Raw genomic sequence first — 27338 nt, forward strand, 5'->3', positions numbered from 1 at the left:
ATACACTACGCAGTACTGGGACCCCTCCCAATTCTCATGTAAATCTATCATCTGGGGAGCTGGGCTGGAAGTCACGGGACATAAGTTCTAATCCTGAATGTGCAACTAACTAGCAATTTAATTAACTTCCCTATGCTTCAGTTCCTCTTCTAACAAATGAGGATGCTAACAGCAGCCCCATCTCAACCTCAACTAGAGTCATCTCAACCCTGTGATGCTAGAAGGAGAGAATCACAGTGTCAGAGAATCACAGTGTCGTTATGATATCTTGGTGAGGTCAACTTAACTCACTTGGCTCTGTACTGCATAGGAAAAATGGCAAGGCAAGAGAAAGTCAGCAAATGCCAGAGGAAGCAAGTGCCAACCATCTCAAATCACAGCTGGAAAAATACAGGCAACCTTAAGACAGGCTCAGCCTCTGTAGCAGCTGTCAGTGTCTACACAGACACAGATCGGAGAGTGCTGATGGTTGTGGAGCTGTATGGGCATGCAGATGTGTGTGAGTAAAGCTGTATGTGAGCACGCACATGTGTGCAAGTGTGTGTGGGAGGCACAAACGTGTGTATAAGCACATGTGTATGTAAATAATTGTGTGTGGGCATGCAAACGCATATTCCTGCACATGCATGTGTGTGTAGATTTGCATACCTCTTGCCTTTTTGCATGAAATTGATTTCAGTGTGAAAACAAAATATTTTTACTCCATAGTCTGGAGTTAAGAACAGTGTTTGGTGGTGTTTTTCTTCAATGTTCCATACTTATGCTTAATAGAGCCTTCGTACTCCCCCTCCCATTAAAACACCAGTTAGCTCATCATCTCTCTGTGGTGATGGGGAAAAGAGGAGTTTGCCAGCAAAATCTACTAGTAATTCTTAAATCTAACTATTTTATTTTATTTTTTTGAGGAAGATCAGCCCTGAGCTAACATCTACCAATCCTCCTCTTTTTGCTGAGGAAGCCTGGCCCTGAGCTAACATCCGTGCCCATCTTCCTCTACTTTATATGTGGGATGCCTACCACAGCATGGCTTGCCACATGGTGCCATGTCCGCATCCAGGATCCGAACTGGTGAAACCCAGGCCGCCGAAGCAGAACGTGCGCACTTAGCTGCTGTGCCAGCACGCCTGCCCCTTAAATCTAATTTTATGCAGAGATTTTTCCTTACCTCTTCCCCGAATTTCAGAAAGGCTATTGAATAGACACCTTGGAAGGGAATGAATGTCACATCCTCATCTCTCTCTGGCAGAGACACCACTAAACGATCAACTGACTGGTGTGCAAGGAAAGAAAAAGAGACATCAGAAGCCTGAATAGCTCAGAAACTTCATCCAGGATCCAGTAGCCAAGCACTGACTCAAAAGCCATGTCTCAAAGCAGTGCCAGGCAGTGGTTAGGAGCGTGGGTGCTGGACTTGGGTTCAAGTCCTCACTCTGATACTTTTTAAAAGGTGTGGCTTAGAAAAACTATTCAACCTCTCTTCATTATTAAGACGTGGATAATAGTAGTAGATACCACATAGGGGAATTGTGAGAATTAAATAAGATAACATAAGTCAAGTGCTTGACACTTACATAGCAGCCTTAGTCTCAAAGATATTAAGTAAACATGAGTTTCCCTGTGATTTGACTCCAAGCTTAAGCAAAAGAGGCATGAGGATTCTGAGAAGGTCACTTTGCCTCTGCTTATTTAGGCAGTGACTTAGTCCAAAGCATGTCATACCTCCTGTCCTCCTTCCTGGATCCCAAACCAACAGCTGACCAAGCAGGACCACCTGTCACCCTCCTTCTCACTTTTCCTGTTCCCATCTGTCTCCAGGCCATCACCACAGCTGTGACATTTCTTCTCCAATCTTCTGGACCTTCCTTAGTCGCATTTCTATTATTTCTTTGCTCAGCACAAAAGGGTAGAAAAAAATGCTTTACGTCATCAAGGGCTTTGTTTCCCTTGTCGTGAACACAGAAGAGTAGAATTCCTTTCTCCTCCCATTAAGATTTAAAGAGAAGTCAGTCCTCCTTTCCACAGAGCTCTGTGAAAGGAGATCCAGGACCATGCGTGGCGTCTGGGTCATCCCATGGCATAGGGTTTCCAGATGAAATACAGTATGCTCAGTTAAATTTGTACATTTTTGCTTGCTAAATCAGGCAACTCTGAACCGGAGGCTCCCTACCTAAATCCCGATTGCTAGTTATTAAGTAGCTCAGAGTTACCCACCTGTGAACTGCAGCGCCACACACGCTGGAGTAGGATGCGTAGATGTCCGTACCATAAACGTGGTATCTGGGGTCTTGGCATCCTGCTGGACATTTCACAACAAACTCAGGATTGATTATCTTTCCAGCTTTGACATCACAGTTGATCTGAGGCACAGCTGGGAATGCAAGATGAGGTCAAAATTACACCTTGTGGTAACAGCTTATACATGGGGTGACTCTGTTAGGTCATAACTGTTTATTTACTTAATCTCTAAAAGCCAGAGCCTGGGCTGACCCTGGATCCCCTCCATATAATGAAAGCAAAGACGTAATTAGGACATTCCTCAGACAAAAAGAACAACAATGACCATCCATTGCATTTAACCTGCTGAGAGCAAAAACAAAAGGCTCCTTCCTGTGCTTATTTGGGCCATCAGTTTACTGAAGAAGAGAACTCTGGGGAAAGACCCACCTCCGGTGGCCAGAAATGTCATCCTGACTCCATGGCCAGTGAGTACTGGTTTCTCAGGTGCTCTGGAAGTAGCTCAGGAAAGAAGAAAACTCTCAGACAAACTTACGAGAGGAAGAAAAGGTATTCCAGGAAGGGAAACGAGGGAGCCTGGGTCCTGGGGTCAGGACCAGCTGGGACAAGATTGGCCTCCTGCAACAGAGGCCCCATGCTGGGGAACGAGGCTTGAGCACTTGTGTTCTGTGAGGGATGTGGGACTCAACATAAGGTTTTTGGACAAGAGAGATAGATAATGAAAGTGATTTTTTTAAAGAGGTATTTGTTGTTTTTTTTTTTTTCCTTTTTCTCCCCAAAGCCCCCCGGTACATAGTTGTATATTCTTCATTGTGGATTCTTCTAGTTGTGGCATGCGGGACGCTGCCTCAGCGTGGTTTGATGAGCAGTGCCATGTCCGCGCCCAGGATTCGAACCAATGAAACACTGGGCCGCCTGCAGCGGAGCGCGCGAACTTAACCACTCGGCCATGGGGCCAGCCCCAATGAAAGTGATCTTTTGTCTTGGTCCTAGAGGATGTGTCCTAGATCGGGGGACAAGATTGAAGTGATCTTTTCTTGTTTGCCTCAACAGTTGGTGGGAAACTGGGCCCTCCCCTTCTGAGCATCCAGGGGAAGCTCATTCATCCTTTCCTTCCTCCTTTTCAGATTGTGACTGCCTCTGCCGGGCTAGCACTATCCAGCAGGCAAGTCCTCTGGAGCTGAAAGCTTGCCTGGGTGTGAAGTGGAGTAGATGCTCTAGTGGCAGTACCTAAAACGGGATGTGGCTGCATCTTCCTTGAAGAAAATTTCCCTCAAAAGCTCCTGAAAGGAAAAGGTCTCCTAGACGATACTATGCTGGTGCCCTTGGAGCTGGGAATGTGTTCCGTTCTGGGCCCCGTTCTTCAGAAGGGACTCGAAAACATGAGCACAGGCAAAGAGTAAGCAGGCTCAGGAGGCAGCTGGAAACCACCACACGTGAAGGCTGGCTGGCAGAAATGGGTTGTTTGGCCATAACAAGGCGAGAATTTGGAGCCAAGTTGTCTTTACAAGTAGGACATTTGTGTGCTATGACACCAGAGGGCTGAGCTAGAACTAAAGGGCAGACTTTCTATAGAGGCAAATTTTGCCAAGAACTTTCTAGTAATTGAAGTTGCCCTTGAAGGAATGGGCTGCCTCATGAGCCGTGAATGGGCTGGGCGCGCACAAGCAGGGACTGAACTGATGGAGAGGAGATTTCTGCATTGAGTGGGAGGTAGAAATAAAGCCCCGCCCAGTACTGAGCCTGTGATTGCACACATGGATTCAGGATCTCTGCCAGGCCACCCACCCTCTCACTGGGTTACTGAAATGGTCTCAGAGTTGTTAATGGCTTCCAGCTGTATCCAAAATGCATGGTCTTTTTTTTAACCCTTAATATACCTAAATGGAGCAGAGTTGCTGCTCAGTTAGACTGGATGGAGAACTGAAGTTAGAACTCCTGCTCTTTTCTTCCATACCCCTCCCAGACAATCAGGGCGGGGCCAGCCTGGGAAGTCCTTCTCCTGGGAGCCCAGAGGCTGAGTTTGGTCACAGGCTAAAAACAATTTGTGGTCGACATTAAGAAGTGGGGCACTGTGCTTAAGACAGTTTTGTGGTTTCTTTCTCCCCACCGCAGGTTGCCTCCTCTCCGAAGTTATTTCCTTTTTGTCTTTCATTCTTTTAAACCCTGATACTCAAGGCTACATATACTATTTTGAGACTTAGAGTACTTTTTTAAAAAGGCAATTTAGGGGCTGAGTAGTCTCTCCTTAAATTAGTTAATTGTCTGGTCCCTGGGTGTAACCGAATGCGTTCAGCTCTCCTCCCTTCCGCAGATTGCTTCCCCACTCCCAAATGCATCTCCTCCCTTAGATGTAAAGAAAAGGAAAGCATCCCTTCTTGGTTCTTAGTTCTTTGAAATAGGAGGTGACAAGCTCTGTGAACGGGGATTCAACTTGGATGTGACTTTGGCTCCCTAAGATTTTGGATCTCCAAATCTTCTGGAGTCGAGTAAATGGAGTCTATCTAAAAGTTTATTGCATGAGTGTTATACCATGACCAATCCAGTTCAAAGACTTCAGGGTGCACACAGCGCATGCCGTAGGATTTCCCACGAAATAGTTGGTTTAAAAAGACCAGGGGAAAAATGTTACATGGGAATATTTTTCTGTCCGCTAATCAAATATTCCCCCTTCCTTTAGGGGCATTTTTTTTGTTTGTTTCTTTGTTTTTTGTTTTGTTTTGTTTTTACAAAGCCCTGAGAAGTACCTTGAATAAGATTTACTTTATCGGCACCTGACTGGATTAGCAAAATTGATGAATTAACTTCTCCCACAGTCGGGAAAATGAAATCCAGAACATACGTTTGTGCACTTGGGGAAAACAGGGTGCAGGGGCAAAGTGAGGCTAAAGGTCAAATATTTGTTAAATTTGTACAGAACATTAAGCTGGAGAGAGGGAGCTAATTAAAATTTTCAGAGTAATTGCTAAAATCACTGGAAAGTGTAATGTCTAAATCTAGCAGGGCAGAAGCAGCCATTTGCATCTTTTTGGCAGCTCTTCTTTGGGCATATGGAAACCATGGTTTATTTCTTTACAGTATTCTCCTACTTATTTGTGAAGTAGTCTTTAGCCTTCCAAGAATCTTCCATCCGTCCACGGAAGGCCCCGGTGAAATGGTTCATCTTTGCATTTCCTCTGAAGACTTTTTGAATTCTTCAATGGTGACAGCTTACGTTTTCTTTTTCTCTCTTTCTCTTTTGTTGCTTAGGTTCATTTTATCTCTGTTCCCCCTTTTCTGGGTTTTATCTTAAAAGTGTGGAAATAAGACTTCCTTAGGAGAACAAGTCAAAATTATGGCAGCTTAGGAAGCATCATTCTTAGGTCTGAAGGGAGCAGGAAGACCTTTGGCAAATGCTGAAACGGAGAGTCGGATGGGCGGGGGTGCTGCGGACCCCATTATTAACCTCAGGGGAGAACTTAATTGGAAGTCATAAAGTGGTTTATTCATTTGGAGAAAGCAAGAAGACAGACTCTTCCATTCCTTCCAGGGTGGACAGTTGCTCGTGCCAAGGGAGACCTCAGGCTAATGTTACAGGGTCCTGGCGGAGCCCAGAACCACATCAGTGGACCCTTTCTGCAGAAACCTGTTCCTTGGCCGTCTGCTCTACTTCTCCCTCTTAGGATTCCTTAAGGTTACCTGTAAGGCCCTCTCATGGTCACTGTCACTTTCATGACAGAGCCCACATTAGAGCATCTCAAAATCTGCCAAGGATTCCTTCCCACAGGCCCTTGGCACCAGCCACAGGGCGAAGAGAAGAATCATTTGCAACCCAGACGGTTAGAACTAGGGGATAACCTTTAGATGCTGCTCATTGAAGGAATGTGTCTGTTGCACTGATCTCAGACGGGTCCTGGGCAAAACTGGTAGTGTTTGAGCCACTATTTTCATGCGAAGTTGGAATGTTAGAGGCAGAACTGCAAATGTTTCTGCTCTGGGTTTGGTCTCCTGCCTGCTCTAATAACAGAGTGATTCTTGGGTGATGTCACATACAATAGGCCAATGATGTAGTGAGCCAAATCAAACCGTACACTCTACTTCTTATTTTGTCATTCATCTTTTCAATTATCCCAGGCAAGCCACATTTCTTCTAGAAAGCAAATTTCCTAATCAATAAGAGGAGGCCATTCGTTGCAGGCTTGCCTCCTGGCTGTTAATGAGGAAGAATTATTACAACATAAAAACACTTATGCATAAATAGTTTTGATATTAACCTTGATTTTGTTGGACTGTGATATTCGACTAGAGTAAAATTCTACTTTTAAGAGAATTATGCAAAAAAAAAAAGTTAGTTTAATGAAATAAAAATGGCCATTGACACCCAGTGACCAGGTCACGTTAATTCTTCTTTTGTAACGACTTCTTTTGCAAAGCCCTCTTTTCCATTTTTCTTAAACAGTCTTTGATCATGTTGAATCTTTGCTCAGAAACCATCAGCAGCTTTTTGCTGCCTCGAGGAAAAATTCCTAAATCCTTAAGTCCTTTCCACAGTTGGCTCCATGGAACTTCAGGGCTTGCCCATACTATCCCTGGTAATTTTCAAATGTGTGTTATTCGGCTTGTATCGTTTCTCACACCTGGAACCCTTTTCCTTTTCATTGGTTTAAATGCTGCTACTTTTTCGAGGTCTGGGTTCCACTTATATCTTCATTCATCTACTAGAACATACACGCCAGGAGGGCAGGGATTATTGTCTGTTCTGTTCACTGCTGCTCAACAGAACGTCTCCCGAATGATTAAATGAATGAATGAAACCAACCCATTACAAGTCCTATTAGTCTTATTTCCAAATCTGCTATTTCTCTCTACCTCTACCTTGTTCCAAGTCACTGACATTTCCTGTGTGGACTATTAACACAACAGCCTCCTATCTTGTCTTTTTCCTTCCATGTTGTATACCCTTCACCCCAGTCCTTTCTCTACTGAACAGCCAGTGTGATGCTTTTAAAAATGTAATCAGATTTCATCATTCTCCTGTTTAAGATCCCTAATTGGCTTCCTATTGCCCTTAGGATAATGTTCCAGTTCCTGAAGTTGGTCTACAAGGCCCTAGAAGATTTGGTCTCTGTATTCCTCTCTACTTATTCTCTTATCACTGTTTCTCGGACAGTGAAAGGGGCCAGCCAGCAAAGGACTGGGAGAAGGACCTTTCAAGCAGCAGGAAGAGGCAGGGCAAAAACTCTGATGTGGGAATGTGCTTGGCAGTTTGAAGAACATAAAGGAGGCCAGTGTTCCTGGAGCACAGTGAGTGAGAGAAAGAGGTCCATGATGAGGTCTGCGAGGTTAGCAGGGGTCAAATCACATGGGGACTAGACGAATTAACAGTTCCACTCTGACCAAGATGTCAACAATTGTTTTTTCTAGAACTCTTTTCAGGACTGCACAATATTTTTTTCAGGAGAAATTTCTTGACAAGCCTACTTGGGATAAAGGCTGGGCTCCCAAGGGCCTGCATGTGGGCTGAACTGTTCAGAGAGGCAAGGAAAAGAGTCTACCTATAAAATGGGAGAGGGAGGATGGAGCATGAGACAGCAAGGGAGAGAGGGGGAGGGTGGAATGAAGTGGTGCTGGAAGAAGACTGCGCACTCCACAAGGTGACCCCTTCTGTAGAACCTTGAAAATCTGTAGTAAAGGCTCCAAAATATGGCAAAATGTCAGATGAGGGGATGTTTTTTGTAGGAGCTGGTAAAGTAGCTGAGTCACAGCGCAGGGGAGGACAGGAAGGCCATGGGAGCCCAGGAGGGGCTTGGTAGAGAAAATCATGAGGAAGTACATTGCAGATTCTCCAGAAATCATGGGAAGAGCTCCAGACTTTTAAAAAAAGGTTGTATCATTGGTGTTTACACAGGTTTAATCCGACATCTGAGGGGCCACGGTCACCAAGCTAATGTTGGGACAACATCCCTCTGGATGATGAAACTATAGCTTTGGTCAATGGTGGGGCTGACTTTGAACCCACATATGTCTGATTCCAACACTATGCTACACTCTTGCCTGAGCTGAGCTTTTGCCAAGAAGATGTGCAGCATTGGGAGGTTAAAGAAATGTTTTTGCTTGGTTTTAAAGATTTCTAAGAAGAATATATCAAGCAACAGTTGAAGGAGACACTGAACATGCGGTGGAAATAGTTGATGAAGACAAACCTAGTAAAGGATGCATGCTGCTGCAGACAACCCCAAGCTCAAGCTTTAAGCACTTCAAAGTCTATCAAAGGTTGATCCTCCTACCTAATGGTCTTGCCAGGCTTGAGAAAAGACCTTTATCCATACTCCATGGAAGGATGTGATGAAAGAATGATGGGGTAACTGAGGTTACCTTACCTGTGCCAGCACAGCCTTTGGGCAGCCACAGAAGTTTGTGTCTCTAAAAATAACTTATGTTTAGTTTACAAAGCACTCTAATACACATTCTTTCGCTTGATCCCTACAAAACCCTGAGAGGCGTATTGTCCTCGTTTTCCAGAGAGGCAGGTTGACTTGTTCAGGCTCAGATACCAATGAAGTGGCACAGTCAGAACTGGAACTCAGGCCCTCTGGCTCTATATCTAAAGCTTTGCCAGCTCTGCCTGGTTGTCTCTTCAATAACTGAAGAGAAGGAGTTAAATTGATGCTTCCCTACTGTAATCCTCCAGGGCTTTCTGAACTTGAAGGTCGCTGACAATCACCAGCAGGTGAATGCAGGATTTGTCTTGCAAATAGGTTGGGTGTATGAGTGTGTTTGTGTTGTTTGTTGTGTGTATGCGTTTGTGCATTTATCCCAAATACAAGAAAGGCAACTCTTGAAGTATAATTTTCCCTGCATTGTTTTCCTTTAATTTCTGAGGATTGCCATGGTAGACTTTACTCAACTAAAAATCTGCAATACAGAGAGAGTCTGCCTCCCTTCTCACCCACGTGTCAGAAGGAGGGTTAGAAGTTAATCCTCTTCTGTTTTCATGGTCTGAGAGGGCACACACACACCAATCGGTGTAGAGAACACACTAGTGTTGCCACCACGTTTCTAAGAAGCGAGCAAACACTGGGGATTACTTACAAGTTGCTGCAGCTAACAAAATGTGAATCTACTCAAGAAGCCATGTGCCTGTTATACAAAATCCTACAATCACAGAGCTCTATTTCTCTTCATCAGTGTCCAGCACGTGAAATAACCAAGTCCCAGCACAATGACCTCTTCATGCCTGAGGCAGTATCTCTGGGAATCTTCCACCCTTTCAAGGTTGATTGCAAAAATCTTTCCATGCCTTACAAGGTATTAAGGTTAACTTATTGGAGAGAACTGTGTGAATTAAAGGTTGTACATTTCACCCCAATTTAAGACTATTTCAACAGACTCCAATGTAATGGAAACACTTCAGAATGTAGCTTCACTGCCTGTGGGGAATACCTTGCTTTTGGTTATCTTGCTGATTGTTGTCTTCGGCATGTAGATTTACTGCTCAGAAAACTCTCAGGGGTCCCCACCCTCTAAAAAACGGTGAAGAACAAAGCTTCTCAGACTGGCATTGCCTGGTCCTAACCCACCTTCCAGCTGCATCTCCCATGATGCCCAGACACTTAAACCCAACCACACCACTCATTGTTTCCTGACCTCATTTTCCACTTGCTCCCTGAGCTATCTGGGCTTGGTCCACTTAGAAAGGCCTCCCACCCACCTCTGGCTGTAAAATTCTACTTATTTTTCATGTCCTACCTCAAATGCTCCTCCACGAAACTAGTACAAATCCTTGTTATTCTTCTGTAGCACTTTACCATATTTTGCTTTATTTTATAGTGGCTTTCTGTTGTTGTTGTCCGTTTGTCTGTCCATTCATCCAACGAATACCAAATAAGCACTCATGACATCTTCATGGTGCTTTTGTTCTAGTTAGAGACAGACTGTATAAAAAGCTCTTAAGACAATGCGTGGTAAGACTATTGTAGAGGAAGTGTAGCCCACACAGGAGAAATCTAAACTAGTTTTGTGTATTGGCAGTGGGAGCTGGGTCCAGGAAGGCTTTCCTTTGCATGCATTTATTTTATCTTACACAAGATTGGATGCTCACTGAAGCCAGAGACTTTGCGGGATGGACGGCCAGTAATGTGTCTCATGGAGTTAATCATCGTGGCTCTCACTTCTGTGATGCTATCTCACCTGAACCCCTCTTACACTAAGACCATTGTTTCTGGGGCTCTTCTGGGGTTTTCTTACATGAAGAAGAGCTATTGAGGAGATTTTACAACTTAAAAGCTTTTCTCTCTCTATCACAGACGCTCTACCAGGCAGGGATTGTTCTAGATTGTTGGTGGACTTTATGTGGAAATATAGGATGGGTTTATTACAGTACGGGCTGAAAAGCTCCTGAGTTGAAGAATAGGCCTGTTTTTGAATGTGTGATCTACAGATAAATGAAGTCAATCCTTAAAATTCATAAAGTATCATGACTGCCTCAGGAACAGAGTGTTATGAATACACCTAAAGCCTTCAATCCTTTGTGGCCTTCAACAACCAAGAAAAATGCAGCCACATTTTTGGTCATTTGTTAGAAACTCAACCTGTTGAGAGGTTTTGCTGACTAACTCTACCCCTTAGACGCCTCTGGGTAAGGTCAGACCTGTGGCTCCAAAGCACATTAGGAAAATGAGAGCCTTGAAAAAATCACCCCTAAAAATAAACTTGATAAAACTCTCATTTTAGACAGGAAGGTAAACTTTATCACAGACTATGCAGCAGGTTAATTTGTTAAGATATTAATTTATGTTTCTTCTTATTGTATTTTTTCCCTGTTATTATTCTAAGCAGGTACCTAGGCTGTCGCGTTCTCCTACCTCTGTAGCTCAAGATTATAGGAGGGAGGGCAGGGTCCCGTGAAGACAGCTCTCCCTTGAGGCACTGGGAATTGCTCTCTCCAAATCTCCCTTGTTTTAAGGGATTGGGCTTTGTCAGCCCAATGAGTGACGGAGAGGAAATGATCTTCCAAGCCTGGGACGGCGGGAGTGGGAGGTAGGTCCTAGTAAGGGAAATACCCCTATTCCCTAGCAGCTGCTTTGGAGGAGCATCACCTCGGAGAACTACCTGGTGTGGTACCCCTGCCACCCCATGCTTAGGTATGGGGCTTTCCCACCTTCACAAGATCCTGTCGTTCAGGAAACAATGGAACCGCCCAACTTTCAGAGATAACATGGCTTGGGCTTGGACACTGAGCAGTGCAGGGGACCTCCCCTAACGTTCTAGATTGTGCAAGGCTTCTGGGGGCTGGAGCAGGGAGAGAGGAAGCCTCTGTGATGATGGAATTTGAATTTCTCAGCCCCTGGTGATTGGAAGTTTGGAGTTAGACTGATTTGATTTAGAAAATAAGGTGATGTGATAAGCCAAGTGTGGTGAAGTTAAACTGTACCCAATACAATTGTGTACGTGAAAGCACAATATTAGCTTGGAATGAATGGTCATGTATAGGTCGGGGGAGTAGAGCTGTAAGAAATTGTCCCATTTCTCTTTTCATCTTTGCTTTACCTTTTGTAAAACCTCTATGCTGGATTATTTTCAACATGTACTACCTTCTTGGCCCAAAGGGCCCCAGTGGAGTCAAGCAATGTCCGTGAGGCCCACTGGGGCCATGAGCAGACCAAAGAAATGGACAGAAGGAAAAGGAGATGAGAAGAAATGGAAATAAAAAAGAAGAGAAAGTAGGGAGGAGAGAAAGTGACAGTTACCTAAAGCAACAGTAACCCTACGCACAGACAGAATAGATGCACTGGTGTGGCGTATGGTCTCAGGCCAGGCCAAAGGATGGCACTCATGCTGGTTTCTCCTTTTCCTATTTTCCCCATATCTCTTCTACTTGATTTCCTATAAGCCCTTGATCATCCAACACCCTTATCTGCCTCCAGGGAACAGAGACTTCATTCCTTAGTCCTGGCTTGCTTGGGAGGAGGCATTGGGAAAGAATTTGGGGCTCAACCTCCCACGGACCTGAGTTTCAAATCCAGCGCTGCCAACTTGTGCACCATGTCTCGGGCACTAGATCCTCAAGAGTCAAGAGCAGTGCCGTATGTGCAACAGGGGTCAGTAAAGTGTCCACCGACTAAAACTCTCAAATTACCTACTTTTTGTTATTTTACCTTCAGTCCTCTGGGCGGTGAAGACTTTTAGTCTTGAATAAACACTGGTGAAAATTGAGGGCTGGCTAGAAGAGAGGTCAGAGGGCACTGAAGAGAACCATGAGCTCATGTTCATGTCTGTAAGCAGCCCTGATCCTGGTTCTCTCTGTAGTCCACCAGTTCTCAGATTTTACCAGGCATCAGAATCACCTGGAGATCTTGTTAAAACACAGATCACGGGCCCCACCCCTAGAGTTTCTGATGAGGTGGTCTGGGGTGGGTGGCGCAGAAGGTCCTGGTGATGCTGATGGTGCTGGTCCAGGAAGGTACTTTGAGAACCACTGACCTGGTCCATCCTCACACTGAAGCCAAAGTGATTGGTTTAAAGCTCTGCTTTTATGATTTCACTTTTCTGCTTCAAATCCTTCAGTAGCTCTCTGTAAGATATATTCTGAGGTGTCAACTGTAAGAGTAAAATGATCAAGTTCTCTTTGTTTGGCAAAGAGGACGGAGGCCACTGCCTTCCCACCTTCTCCTCTTACAGTGCCTCCTTGACCTTAGTATAATAGGCCCATATTAGGCTGACCTTTCAATTTTACAATGTGAGGTTTCTAGTCTTCTGATCCATGGATCTGTAAATACCTCTAGAAGGAGCTCAGAGGTCTCCAGGTATACAAGAGACAATCACAAGATGGGTGCATTTATCTGTCAAGGAAATAAGAGAAGTTGTCCTTGTTCTGCTTTCCACTTTTCTGTATAAATCTGTGTGAAATTCTTTCCAGACTTGGGAGACACTTTCCTCCTTCCTGTACATGCATGGAACTCTGTGATGCTTACTCATTAATAAAATGTGTTCGTTCTCTTCTCTCTCCATATGTTGGCACAAAGGGGTTTTCTGTTGGCAGGATTGTTTGATTTCTTCAGTGCAACCCTAATCACTTGACTCTTCTCTGAGAACCACTCTGCCAGCCTAGGCTGATGCAATTAGATTCTCTGTCCCCTATATTTGGGATCAGGACAGAGAGAGATGGTCTACATAGAGAGAGAGGGAGACAGTGAGGAAGACATGCCGAGAGAAGCAGAGGCACCAATTCTTGAGACCTTTCCATCAGGGCTGCAGTCCAGGCGAGTTCCAGGTGCCTTCCCTGCCTTGGGTTCTGCAAGCTCCCTCATGGCCTCCCCAAATCCCCTTTTGTGCTTTAGCAAATTAGCTTTGGACTTCTGCTCATTGCAACCAAAATACCCTGCACCGAGACACTCCTCATTGCCCTCGTGATGAAGTCCAGATTCCTGGACCCGGTAACAGAGCTCTTCACAATCTGATGCCTGCTTACCCCCGACATTCACTTTCCACTCTGTATTTCAGTCATTGAACTACTTTTTAGCTTTTTCTACTCTTCAGGCCTCGGGCATGCTATCACACTCTTTTCTCCTAATCTTTACCTGGACAATCCCTATTTGGCCTTCAGATGTCAGTGAAGGTATGTCACTTCCTCCAGGGATTCCTGCCAGATACACAGCTTCTACTGCATACTCTCAGAGTACCTTTAGCTCCCGAATCCTAGCACTGACATCATAATTGCCTGGTGACTTGTCTTTCTTCCTCCCTAGATTTTGAGCTTTGAGTGCCAAGACTGAGTCTTAATCGCTGTCGTATCTGGGTGTCTAACACAGTACTTGGTGCTTGGCTAGTACCCAATAAATACTCATCAAATGAATGAATGATGTGCCTCCCTTGCCATCAGTCACCTACCCCAGTGGCAGATTGACAACGTTGAACAGAAAAAGTGAAAATGGCTTTGGCTCAAGCTGTAGACTATAATTTGGAAATACTCCTGAGGTAAAGAATCAGATATGGCCGTGCTTGGGGAATATCCCATTACATTCATTGTATCTTTTCCCCCCTTATTTAATGATTGTGCCAGAGTTTCTAATTAGAGAAAAGTCCTCATGCACTTATTGATTCAAATGTGCTGCTTCTCTAGGGAGATTTTGAGAATAAGGTTAGAATTTAGCAGATCAGAAATTCAATCCATCTGAGATCTCTCAAAGAGGTTTGCCCTTGGGTCATTTAGCACAGACTTTCATAGTCACTGAAAACTGTTGTCATGGTAATCACGGAACCTTTCATGATTTTTGTGTATGAGTTAATGAAGACACAGGAAACAGCCCACAGGAATTCGTACTTGGGTGTGTATTTGTCTCCATATTAACCCAATCATTGTTTTGAACACACATCTGCCCCTGGGCTGGCTCTCCGGGCTCTTGGTCCTGACAGGAATAAGTAAACAACTGATGCCTTTTTAGTATTTCAGCCTAGGAGGCTGTGGATGGCTGCCCTTTTGGTCTCATTTCAACAGGAAATCCCACATGGAAGATTTAAAGAAGCAGAAGAAACAAAGAATGGTGTGTGAAGCAAATCTCTTTCTTTTATTTCAAACGATTAATATTGCTGATTTCAAGGCACCTAAAGTTAATGCTTATAGAGAAGTTTCAGTTGTGGAGAACACAGAACATTGACTGTGTCTAAAGCCTGCCTTTTATGGTCCTTTATAAATATGCCTTAGCTCAAGCCTCCATCAAGTCTGCAAATTTAGATGCAGATCTCTGAATGTGCTCGCAAAATCTGAGTGTGAGATTTTCCATCTATGTCCTGTTCTGCTAGTTATTTCCCTCCCCATTCTCCCTTCTTTCCTAGTAATAGAACCGCTTACTTTTAGCTAGGCATGTGGATGCTTGAAATCAAGATATTTCCCAGTCTCCCTTAATGCTGGCCAACAGTATTTAAGTTGAAGTACTATATTTGATTTTCTGGACTTATCTTTAAGGGGAGCATATATATGCCCCTCTTCATCCTTTCCTACTGACTGGAATGTGGACATGATGGATGGAGCTGGGACAGCCATTTTGGACAATGAGTTGGAACCATGTTGAGAAAAGCAGAATGACAAAACAGGAGGAGTCTGGGTCCCTGAAGATCATGAAGCTTCTATAAAAGCCCAGACTGACTATGTTTATAGGAAGAAGAAAAAAACTTCAGTCTTATTTATACAACTGTTATTTTGGATTTTCTGTCATCTAATCTTAACTGATATACCATCCAAAAATGAGATTTATTTTTCCTCTTTCCATTGATCTGGTGTGAAACCTCATGGGCTTTTCTGTGAGATTTGCCCTCTGACCCCAGTGCTCACTGGAAAGTGGGCAAGTTTGCTAGATATTTGCACTAGCCGGACTGAATTTCCCGGCATGGAGAATTGAGACAGCATTTCAATGGCAGGAAAATCTCTGCTCCAGCTTAGCCATAGAGACATCGTGTCAACTGGTCTTTGTACGTGCATCTTGAATTTTTCTACTGTAGTGGAACTACTTATCTTTCACCCTAAAATCAGGATTCCTATCTCAAATGCTTTTTGGAATGAGGTAGGTGATAAATAAGAATCATTGCTAATTAGTCTGAGTGCCAAGTAATTGAGATAAGACCCAAAAAACAAAAACAAGAAAGTTACCCAAATTATCTACATGTGTAGCAGTCTTTCCGACTAGAGACACAAGTCTTATATCAGTGAGGAATTGTAATTTTACTTACTGAACTTAGGCCTTTTAACCTTCTTTGTCGTTTCTTTATTTGAATGTATTCCAGTCACCAGCAAAACTACATGAAGAAAATACAAAAAAAAATAGTCAATATTATTTCACCTAAACACTGTCTCTCTTTGAACCCTTATATTTACCTCAATCACACTTTAAAGGATTCTCGTTGGTGAAACTAATTTTCCCTGAAATTAAGGTTGGGGAAATAAGATGTATAGTTTGTGTCCTTTTCTTGGCTTCTGCGGAAAGTGCCTTTCAAAAATACCTCTTGGGTACCTGTGCTTTGTTTCACCATCTTTAAATTTCACCACACCAACCCTACCATCTCCATTTTCCAAAGGAGGGAATGTGGGCCTGGAGAAGTCCACTGATTTGCTTGCTCCCAGGAACAAATGATAAGGGTAGGATGAGCACCCAACCCCTTCTTGTGTTCTTTCCTCTGTTCCACACTGTTTCCAAATGGCCAGAGAACTGCGTGCACGTGTGTGTGCGTGTGTGTGAGACAGAGGGAGGGCTGAATGGAGCGGATATGTAAAAAGCCTCAGAAGAGGGCTGTCTGGGAAAGGAAGACAAGGAGAAAGGGGACTGCAGAGAAGAGAGAGACTTGTCACAAGATGTGTGGTGTGACCTGAGTGTCCCCTGGTGTCCACTTCAGCAGCGCCAGGTCTGTGCCCCACAAAGACCAACTGCAGGTCGTCGAGTTCCTCAGAAACAGGAGCAGAACCTCAAATAGCATCCGGATCCCACTCTCCTTCAGGGAGTATAGCAATAAGAGAAGAAGGGGGACTCTTCATCCTTTATCATTTAAAGTCACATTACCGGTTTGAGCCGTGTGTTTTTAAAAAATAACGCTGACCGATTTTTTTCTTATTACCAAAATAATACATTTTCCTTGTAGAAAAATGTGAAAAACACAAAAAACAGCACAGAAAAGATGGATGAACACAAAAATATAATATTTCAGTCTTTTTCTATGTGTATATACGTATTCATATGGGTACTTTTAATCAAACATTTGACCATGCTCATACTGTTTACAATGTTTTATAACTTATTTCTACTCAAGGATATACACAAACATTTTTTCTTGTCATTAAGTATTCCTCTCACAATAACTCAACTGCCTACAAAGTATTGCTGTGTATGGATATGCCATAATTTAGCCAATTCCCAATTTCATATAAAAAGCTTCATCTTTGCACCTACCCATTACTTTCTTAAAACAAATTTCCAAATAGGAAAATAGGGTCTCTTGTCTGAGAGGTATGCCCATTTAAAATTTTGATATATGCTGTGAAAATTTCTCATAGCATTTTTTTTTTATTAGCAATGTCTGAAAATGCTCACTTCTCTGTTCCTCTAGCAATTCTACCTGTAGGCGGAAGAGCGATGGTTTTCCTTTCAAAGGGCTGGTCCATTCTCTCTTCTTCTTCCTTCATCCCTCTCCAGGCCTCCTTCCCCCTCACCCACCCAAAGATGGTACTGCTTTACTTTACCTCTATTTTAACTACTTTTTTGAGAAACCCACTTTCTGGATGGGGTTGGGATTTGGAGGTGAACTTGAGGCAACAGAGTAATCAAAATAGGCATTTTACTTCCTAGTTTATGCATTTGTTTTTTGCTTTTTTTTTAACAGAACAAGGATGCTCAATTTAGGCATAAATGTTCTTAGGAATTCTCAAATTGGCAACTACCTTTGAAGGAAAAAGTGGCGACGTCACCAAGTGTCTGTTAAGAAAACTTTTCATTTATCTTTTGATTATCTAGCTATGTGTGCCAGCGATGCAGCTGGCAAATCGTCCCCAGTTTTGACCACTAGCGTTAGTTGAGGCCTGGACAGTTGACATACCATGTCCCGCAAGAACAGAAACGTGAAAGAGAACTGAGTGAGAACCAAAAGTCGGGCCAGGTAGCATGAAGGCAGACATTTTTAGGTGTTATTTACTTCTGGGGTTTGGGTGGGTGTGAGCGTCCTGGAGGTCTAATTTTTATAGTAGTCTCTGTGTCATTTGATTCTGCAAAGACCACATCTTCATTTTATACAAAAATAAATAACTAGAATCCTAGAATATGTTTTAAAACAAGTACTAAATAAATATCTAGAAAAAATATGCAAATTAAGTTGAGTTAGTGAAACAGCAATAAATTTGGGTATCAATTCTTGTAGAACCCCAAATGCTGTCCTTCTGGGCCTGTGTGCCTGTGGCAAGTGGTTTATAAGTCTCAGTATCATTAGAACTATAAATATTTCAGTAGGACCACCCCATCACCACATTTGCTCGCCCAAGACACTTCAGGCTGAAAACATGCATAGCTGGACTCAGTTTTACGGTAGTAGTTAATAAAGTCATTATTTTCAATGGCGCACAGAAGCCCTCCCCTCAGCTTAGATGCTTATTAATTAAAGTTCCCCAGAAACCACTCCTTGAGGGAGGGCTGGTCAATTAGGCTTGGAAATGTGCTTGTGCCCTGGAGCAAGTCTTCATTCCTCATCAGCAAGACCTCTCTTCCTACTTTGGAAACGGTGAATTGCCGTTAACTGGGTGAGAGAAAAATCAGTCTTGTGTTCCTTTTCTTAGGAAGCTGGGCAGAGCACCAAGCTGGCTGGCTGATGCTCACTTCAAAGTATAAAGAAGAACACAGGTCTGCAAGCCAGTCCCTTCTGCGGAAGTAGTTAGTTATCTGGCTACCGACACCATTAAGTGTCTAGAAGGCTTGTAGTAGAAATTAAGTCTAGAATCCTAAATTCTGAGGCAGCCATGATTTACCAACTCTGCAGTAATGCTTCTCAATTTTTAAACATTCAATGTTTTAGTTTTGAATAACACGAATAGTTCTCATCTTTCGAGATCAGTGCTTAAAATTTCAAAACAAATTATATATTGTAATTACTTTTTCAAATAAAAGATTTCCCCCTATTTCTCTCTTCTTTAGTGTGGTGATCAGTACAGCTAAGATAGCTGAAGTGTAATTGTTTTAAAATTCAATTTAAATAAATTATCATCCAGATAATTTATAGATAGAGAAAATACAAATAAAGTAGCTTGAAACAATGTAAATCTCATTGAGGATAAAGAATGCAAGCTAAAGCAAAACGATGGGATATTTTCCCATATCATGTCAGTAAATATTGAACACAAGGTTATCCTTAATCCTGGCCTGGATTTGGGATCAGGGCATTCCAGGACACTGTTGGGAAGGTCCAAGCAGGTGGAGTCATTCTGGAAAGCCATTTGGCTTTATCCTGGAAAATGCACCCCTAGGAATATATCCCAAGTTATGACCAGAGATATAGACAAAGATTTATATAAATAGCGTTCATTACAACAGCATTTCTAATGACAATCTGGAAATAATGAAGTGTTGGAAATGTCCCAACAATAGGAGAATCCTAAACATTTATTACAAATGACGTGTAGAAGAATATTAAGTAACCCGGGCAGTGCTCGGCTCTAACCTTAAGAATCATTCTGACAACATTTGAATATCTGCAGAGAGAAATAACTGGAACAAACATACCAAAATGTTAATAATGGTGGAATTATAATTCCTATCCTATATTTTCTGTATTTTCTCACTTTGTAGTATATTCCTTATATATACTGCATATTTTACATAGAATATGTTTCTTTTCTAATTAGAAAAAGACAACATAGTTGTTTTTTAATTTGGTCATGTTGAAATCATATAGACTTTTAATAATGAAAAGTGCTTTCTAAAATCGTTGGCTTGTGTTCCATTGTGCTTGTGTTCCAGTTTTCCTCTCAGTGATGAATTATAATCAAATCCATCTACTTTCAAGAAGACATGAAGTGCCAGAACATCTAATTGAAGATCCAATCAGTAAGCACTTACTGAATGCTTCCTATGTGCCCAGAACTTTTATAGAAGTGACTCATTCTAGCCCACAAACTTCTTGTTAGATCCTTTCACAGCCCCTCAAGATACTACCGCAGGCCACGTTGTCAAGGACTCTCTCCTTGACCAAACTTTAGTCAGGCTCCTCTAAGCCCTCTTCACAACTAGGCTTTGACCTTGGGTGTCAGGGTCCGTTCTTGGTGGGCCTGCATCGCCCAGCTTTAGCAAGAATAATGTTTAGAGGGAATCCTCCATCCTTGGTATCTGCTCACCATGGTCTGCCTTTAGCAAGGATCCTGTCAGTTCGATTTAGCAAGAACCCCCCTACCCTTGGTGTCTCCTCTTAGTAATTTCCATCCTCTGACCCCTGCAGCCTGCTCCTTGGATAGAAATCTCCGCTCTCCCTGTTGTATTCAGAATTGAGCCCAGTTCTGTATGGAGGTCTCCTTTCTCCTATTGTAGTAGTTCCTGATTAAAATCTGTTTTTAAAGCTTTAAATACTGTCCACCTTGGTTCTCTTTAACATGTCTACAATGCCTTCCTGAAAGATGACTTATAAACAGATCATCTTAAAGCCGTTCAGATTTCCCACGTGCTTTAATTTGGGATTATGCACTCAATGAAACCTTTAGCATCAAGAAAATCAGAGCTTCATAGCAAAGACAGGACAACTTATTTTCTACAATCACATAAATCATAAAATTAGGCTTCAAATTATAGAATATTAAAGTTGAGAGGAACTTTGGAGGGCATACATTTATTTTATGGAAAAGAAACCAAGGTCAAGGTTAACACCTTGGCTAAAACTGTGGTCCTTTGGGGGCTGAAGTTGGGCCCAGACTGCAAGTCTGCTGGGTGCTGCCTTAGCTTCTTTATGCCACTTGCTCCCCGTAAGTGCAGTTGGGGGGGTCCACTGACAATGGGCAGCAAAAAAGTCTGCCATAGCAAGCATTTAAACATGTCTAAAACACACATGCTGGCTCTGATAGACGTTAATCAAACACTTAATTGACGTTAATCTAGAGGGCTTTTGGGGGGGTCATTGGATGGCTATGTATGATATTGTGATTTATAATAAATATGTATTTTGGTCTTTTGGCTACAGTTCCTGGCTCACAGCTACCAAAATCTTTGGAATTTCCTGAGCTATAAGACCAATGGGAGCATCTTTTGTTATACTATCTGGTTTCTAGTCCTCAGTTCCTGAAATCACTAAAGAGCCATAAAGGTGAAATGGGTGTCTCGTTATTCATAACAAGCTCCTCTAAGTCACAACTGAGTTTATGTTAATGAGGTGACTTTTGGGAACCCTCTAAAAATGAGGCAGCTGGTTGCCAGGGGAACAAACCACAAACAGAGTTTTGGAACTTTCAGTCCCACCCCCTGATTTCCCGGGATAGGAGAGGGGCTGGAGGTTGAATCAATCACCAAAAGCCAATGATTTAATCAATCATGCCTATGTGATAGAGCCTGCGTAAAAACCCAGAAGGATGGGGTCCAGAGAGTTTCCATGTTGGTGTACCACCATGCTGGTCCCCAAACTCCACAGGGACAGAAGCTCCTTTGTTTGGGACCTCACCCTATGTATCTGTTCATCTGGATGTTGACTCATATCCTTTAATATTCTTCATAATATTCTGGTAATCTAGTGAGTAAACTGGCTTCCTCAGTTCTTTCTGTAAGCCACTGTAGCAAATTAATCAAACCCAAAGAGGGGATCGTGGGGACCTCTGATTTACAGCCAGTAGGTCAGAAGCACAGGTGACAATCTGAATTTTCGGTCGGCATCTGAACTAGGGGAGGGCAGTCTTGTGGGACTGAGCCCTTAACCTGTGGAACCTGAGGCTATGTCCAGGTAGATAGTGTCAGAATTGAGCTGAATTGTGGGACATCCAGCTTGTGTCGGGGAATAGCTTGGGGTGGAAAAAACCCTACATGTCAGAAGTGGGTGCAGAATTGGACTCTGATACTTTAAAAATCCAGCATCTCTAAGGAGAATAACTTACTTGGCAATATTTCTTGAGCACCTATGAGATGTGCTGAGCACTCGAAATGCAACGATGGACAAGACATGGCTCCTGCCCTCATGAGTTTACAGTTTTGGGGGAGCCAGACTAATGATGAGGTGAATGCCGTGCAGCTATGATAAGAATCAATACAGGACGTAAGGAAACACATAGGAAGATGGCCTGATAAACGGGGGGCGGGGGGAAGCTTGCTGAGGACCAATAGGGTTTGTGGGAGTGTGGGAGTGAGGAAGAACATTCCAGGAAAGGGAACAGCATGGTGGAAGGCCTGGAGGTGAGAAGTGACTCCATCCTCAGGAGAATGAGATCCCAGGTCCCTGGAAGCCAAGGTGGGCGCTAGGGTAGAGAGGAGAGCAGCAGAGGACAGCAAGAGCTGCATCAGGAAGGCCTCGCCAGCAAGGATGGCTCTTTAAGAGACGTGGGCTCTGCCATGAGGACTAGGGGAAAACACCTAGGAATTTAAACGAAGACACTATTGATCAGATGTGGGCTTTGGGGAGATTAATCAGGGTACGGTGGAGATGAGTTGGAGGGGTAAGGATTTGGGGCAGAGAGGCTGTCGCAGTACCGAAGACGGTGACAGGGACTTACAGGAACGGCCCCAGGATAGAGACAAGTGGACGAATGAGGTGCTGCGGGTGGACCTGTGAGGACTGGAGAGGGGAATTTGTGATAGGAGTCTCCCTTTTCTACTTTGATTTCTTGCTTTCTCAATGAGTTGCAGAAAGCCAGGCTCAGAGGATAGGCAAGTCTCCCTTCTTGGTTCTCTGATGCTGGCGACATGGCAGAGTGGGAAATGGCCTCTGGGTTTGTTGGTTTGGTTGTTTGTTTTACAGTAGCTAAATTCTTCCTATTCCTAACCCCCTGCCCCACCCTCACCCCTCCCTGTGTAAGAAACCTACTAACCTGTAGGTTAATATGGGCAGGAGAGAGCCTCTCAAAAGGGCAAGGGTGGTGCCTTCCGCCATGCCGAGAGCCCCCTCACCTTCCCAGCTGCGTCACTTCTTTCTCTTCTAGTCCCCAGTTTTGCTGTGTAGACTCCCTCTGCATAGATCTTGAACATTCTGACCATATTATGGGTTGATTTGTGTACCCCCAATTTGATATGTTGATGTCGTAGGCCCCAATACCTCAGAATGTGACCTTATTTGGAAATAGGGTGGTTGCAGATGTAATTAGTTAAGATGAGGTCATACTGGAGTAGCTCGGGCCCCTATCCAATATGGCTGGTGTTATCCAAAGGGGAAATTTGGACACAGACACAGACGTACAGGAAGAACACCATGTGCAGACGGAGACAGAGATTGAGGTGATGCCAAAGATTGCCAGCAAACCACCAGAGGCTGGGAGAAAGCCAAGGAACAGACTTTACCCTCACAGCCCTCTGAAGGAACCAACCCTGCTGACACCTTGATTTTAGACTTCTCACCTCCAGAACTGCGAAAGAATAAAATTCTGTTGTTCCAAGCTGCTCAGTTTGTGGTACAGTCATGCGTCACCTAATGATAGGGATACATTCTGAGAAATGTGTTGTTTGGTGATTTTATCACTGTTCGAATATCATTATGTACTTACACAAACCTAGAGATGTGTGCCTACTACACTATATGGTACTAATCTTACGGGACCAGCATCGTATGTGCAGCCTGTTGTCCAAAACGTCGTTATGCGGCATGTGACCATATTCTGTTAGGGCAGCCCTAGAAACGAATGCAGGCTGCCTGAAAGGCCTTTGCACCCTTCCCTGGCAACAGTTTCACAGTGACCCATGGGGTCACTTTACCTGACAAGGCCACTGTTCAACGTGGTTAAGATGAATAGAAGATTACCCTCAGGCTTAGTGCTAAACCCATCAACACTTTTCTCTGGGTCTGTCCAAAACTGCGTTCTCTGGTGATAATGGATAAATTTAAAGCGTTTCATCTCTGAAAAGTATGAGTTGCCAATGGTACAAGTAAGGCTATGTCACTGATAAGAATTGTTTTTGAGAAGTTAAGAAACAAGGAGATCCCTAAATTCAGAATTTGAAATATGCTCGATATGCAATATTTGCTGGTTGTTGAAGACTACACACACTATGTGTGTATTATGTGTGTATAATGTCATATGTAGAGACACACATATGTAATATATATATTTGCCTTATATAAAAATATATATGCACATACATCCTGAATTTGATCTACACTTAACATTCTCACTTAAATTTCTCTCCAAAGTGTTTATCATAAAAAGATACACTGAACTGTTTGTTTGCTCTGTCTTGGTTTAAACCTTTTCTTGGCAAGATTCTTTGGACCTTGGGAGAATGTTAAAAGCGTATCCAGATACACATATAAAAGTACTTACCAAGGAACATTTCAATAACAGATGCCTTCATAGTGAGGACAACAATCTCCATAAATATCGAAATGGCACCCTGGAGAGGAAGAAACAATAACATCATCATCCCTCAGCCAAGAGTTCTGAATTGGACGGAAGGAGTGTGGGGAGGGGCTGCTTCATTTTGCACTGCCCTCTGGAATCTTAGGATTCCAAGCTGTGGCTTTCCGTCAACCGCTCACAGAGATAGCAGCGGCCAGCGGCGATGGTACCCAGAGATCTATTCTCAGTCAGAAAACACATTCTAGCCACCAGCCTCCTACTCTTCAGACACTTGGTCTTTACTTAGAACGGAAGAGGAGATAACTCCACAATTTCAAGAATATGCTCTACCGGTCTTCAGAATAGGACAAAAGCCACACTTCTGGTATTTAGAGAACATTTTTGGATTGCAAATAAACGATTCATTCATCGTTCATCCAATAAATGTATATTAAACTCCCATTATATGAGCACAGATTGTTAGGTAGGAGGTGATAAAAATTGAAGTAAAAAACAGTTCTTGCTCTTAAAAGACATAGTTTAATAGAAGTGGGAAAACATACACGGACACAAATAACCATAACATTGGAGAGTGCTCAGGCCCTATAGAGAGTATAAGGGGGCGTTTATAGGGCACTGGTTCTCAAACTTTGTTGCAAACTAGTATCATCTGGGATTTTTTTTTTAATTTTTAAAATATTTTACTTTAAAACATTTGATTTATTTTTATTGAGTTCATAATAGTTTATATCATTGTGAAATTTCAGTTGTGCATGATTTCTTGTCTGTCACCACATAAGTGCTCCCCTTCACCCCCTGCGCCCACCCCCAGCCCCCTTCCCCGGGGAACCACTGAGCTGTTCTCTTTGTCCATGTGTTAGTTTATCTTCCACGTGGGAGGGAAATCATACGGTGTTTGTCTTTCTCAGTCTGGCTTACTTCGCTTAGCATAATACCCTCCAGGTCCATCCATGTTGTTGCAAATTCATCTGGGAGTTTTAAAAGACCTTGATGCCCAGGCTGCACTCAGACCTGTTGAATCAGAATCTCTTGGGATGGGGTCTAGGCATTAAGCTTTTTCAAATCTCCCCAGGCAATTCCAATGTGGAGCCAAGTTTGAGAACCAGCAATTTAGAGCAGCCTTCCTAAATTTTAATGTGCATACAAATCACTTGGGGATCATGTTAAACTGCAGATTCTAATCCAGTAGGTCTGGGGTAGCGCCAGAGATTCCCCAAAAAGCCAGGGAATTTTAGAGGAAGGAGAGATTATGTCAGCTGTGGGAAAGCCTTATAGAGGTGGCGGCAATTGGGTCACCTTTGGAAGATGAACATTGTTTGAACACGTGCAAGTAGGATTACAAGTGGGGGGAACAGCATCAACAGAGGCTTGGAGGTTGGAAAGCACAATGGATAGGAAGATGCTCTTGGTCTATAAGGGGTTTCCCCCCTTCTCTTAAGGCTATGAGGAAACTCTCAAAGATATTGCTCCTGCTACCATTAATTGAGCATAGATTGCCTTGAATCCCCACAATAAGCCAGTGTGCTGGGAATTATGATCCCTGTTGAACAGACGAGGAAACTAAGGCTTAAATAGGTTAAATGTCATAGCCATGGCGACCAGGCAGTGGTTAGGATTAGAGTAGAGGTGGGAGTAGATGGGGAGGATCTGCCCTGAGCACAGGCGATAAGGAGGAACACTGTCCTAGAGGATTTCAAGACTGAAAGTAGGTCTGCTTTTCATTATCCTTTTAAGCTGGAAATTCTAAGCAATGTCAATGATAAAGCACACCTCCCCTCTGGGCAGATGGCTCCCACCACATCCCCTCCCCTCAGTGCCACTGCCGTGTGGCCTAAAGCTAACGTTCCCAAACCCACACTCTGCTATGCCCAGTGGTGTGCTGATAAGCCTGCTCTGAAAAAAAAAAAAGCCATGATTTGCAGCATTTATCAATTTCTGTGATATAAATCCTCCTATCATGGCTGATTTTGAAGCCACCAGAGTGACGTCACTGAATGGAGATTTGGAAAGAGATCAACACAATCTGGTACTAGTTAGGTCCAGTGCAAGCGTATATCCAATATTTACATGCAGTGCTATGCAGACTTTATTAACAAAAAGGGATTGTTAGGTCATGGTTGAGGGGTAATAAAAGTACCTGATACAGTTAAATAAAACTAGTATATGAAAGATTTTACTACAAACAATGAAATTAGGCAGCAAGAGTAATCCCAGACAGAACTGATCACTTTTCTAATTTCCAGAAACAACTGCAACGTGTTAAATTTTCCAATTAAGGAAGTGGACCACTGGTTAAGTAATAGGCAAATAATTGTTTTTAGCCTCAAAATAGAAATAAAATCATGCGTACAATCTGTTTGGCAATTTGATGCTTAAATAGTTGGGTCATATTTTGTAAATAGTATGATAATAAGTAAATTTTATTGTCTTTTACTAATTTGGAAAGCTCCAGAACAACCTACATGTTTCAGGCCTAAAAATTTAACTTTCCTATGAGATAAATACAGTATGTCAAGCTGCCCTGCTGGACCTGCCCAACCAGCTCTACCATTGGCTGTTACCATTGGTACTGCAGATTTCGTTTCTGAGTTGTCTTGACTTCTCTTTCTCTCACACCACACACCTTTTCCATCAGCCATGCCTGTGGGTTCTACATTCATAATATATCCAGAATCTGGTCATTTCTCATCATCTTTACCATTACCACCTGGTCCAGGCCATGCCTACTGTCACCTGGGTTATTGCAATTGGCCTCCTAACTAGGCTGTTTCCCTCTTCACCTGCACGCTCCAGTCCACACAGCAACCAGCATGATCCAGTTCAAAGTAAGTCAATTCAAGGCATTCCTCAAATCAAAACTCTACCGTGGCTCCCTGCTTTACTCAGAATAAAAGCCAAAAGTCTTGACAAGCAGCTCAGGACCCTACGTGCTTTGGCCACCATTGGCCCCTCTGACCTTGTTTCCCACTATTTTCTCCCTCATTTGTTAAGCTCCAGGCACACCAGCCTCCCGGCTGTTTCTAGAACACACCTCTCGCCTGCAAGGTCTCTGCACCTGCTGTTTCCTCTACCTGGATGCCCTTCTCCTGGATAAGCACATGATTTGCTTACTCATTTCTTTCAA

General features: G+C 43.2%; 1 protein-coding gene and 1 long non-coding RNA gene across 3 annotated transcripts in view; one reads left to right on the forward strand and one right to left on the reverse strand.

The window, feature by feature from the left end:
• VIT (vitrin) overlaps positions 1 to 27338 on the reverse strand; it is a 114185-nt gene that overhangs the window by 66852 nt on the left and 19995 nt on the right. For both annotated transcript variants that reach the window (XM_070574082.1, XM_008519387.2), the window contains exons 2-4: positions 24179 to 24248; positions 15940 to 16005; positions 2212 to 2368 (exon numbers count right to left, since the gene is read on the reverse strand). In XM_070574082.1, coding sequence (XP_070430183.1) covers positions 2212 to 2368; positions 15940 to 16005; positions 24179 to 24230 — 275 coding nt within the window. In that variant the 5' untranslated portion in view covers positions 24231 to 24248. The remainder of the gene's footprint in view (positions 1 to 2211; positions 2369 to 15939; positions 16006 to 24178; positions 24249 to 27338) is intronic.
• Positions 424 to 7035, forward strand: LOC139075794 (uncharacterized). The gene is made up of 2 exons (XR_011526590.1): positions 424 to 499; positions 3363 to 7035. It is a non-coding gene; the product is annotated as an uncharacterized lncRNA (long non-coding RNA).

Source organism: Equus przewalskii, chromosome 14 (genome assembly GCF_037783145.1).
Source record: "Equus przewalskii isolate Varuska chromosome 14, EquPr2, whole genome shotgun sequence".
NCBI classification, from domain to species: Eukaryota; Metazoa; Chordata; class Mammalia; order Perissodactyla; family Equidae; genus Equus; species Equus przewalskii.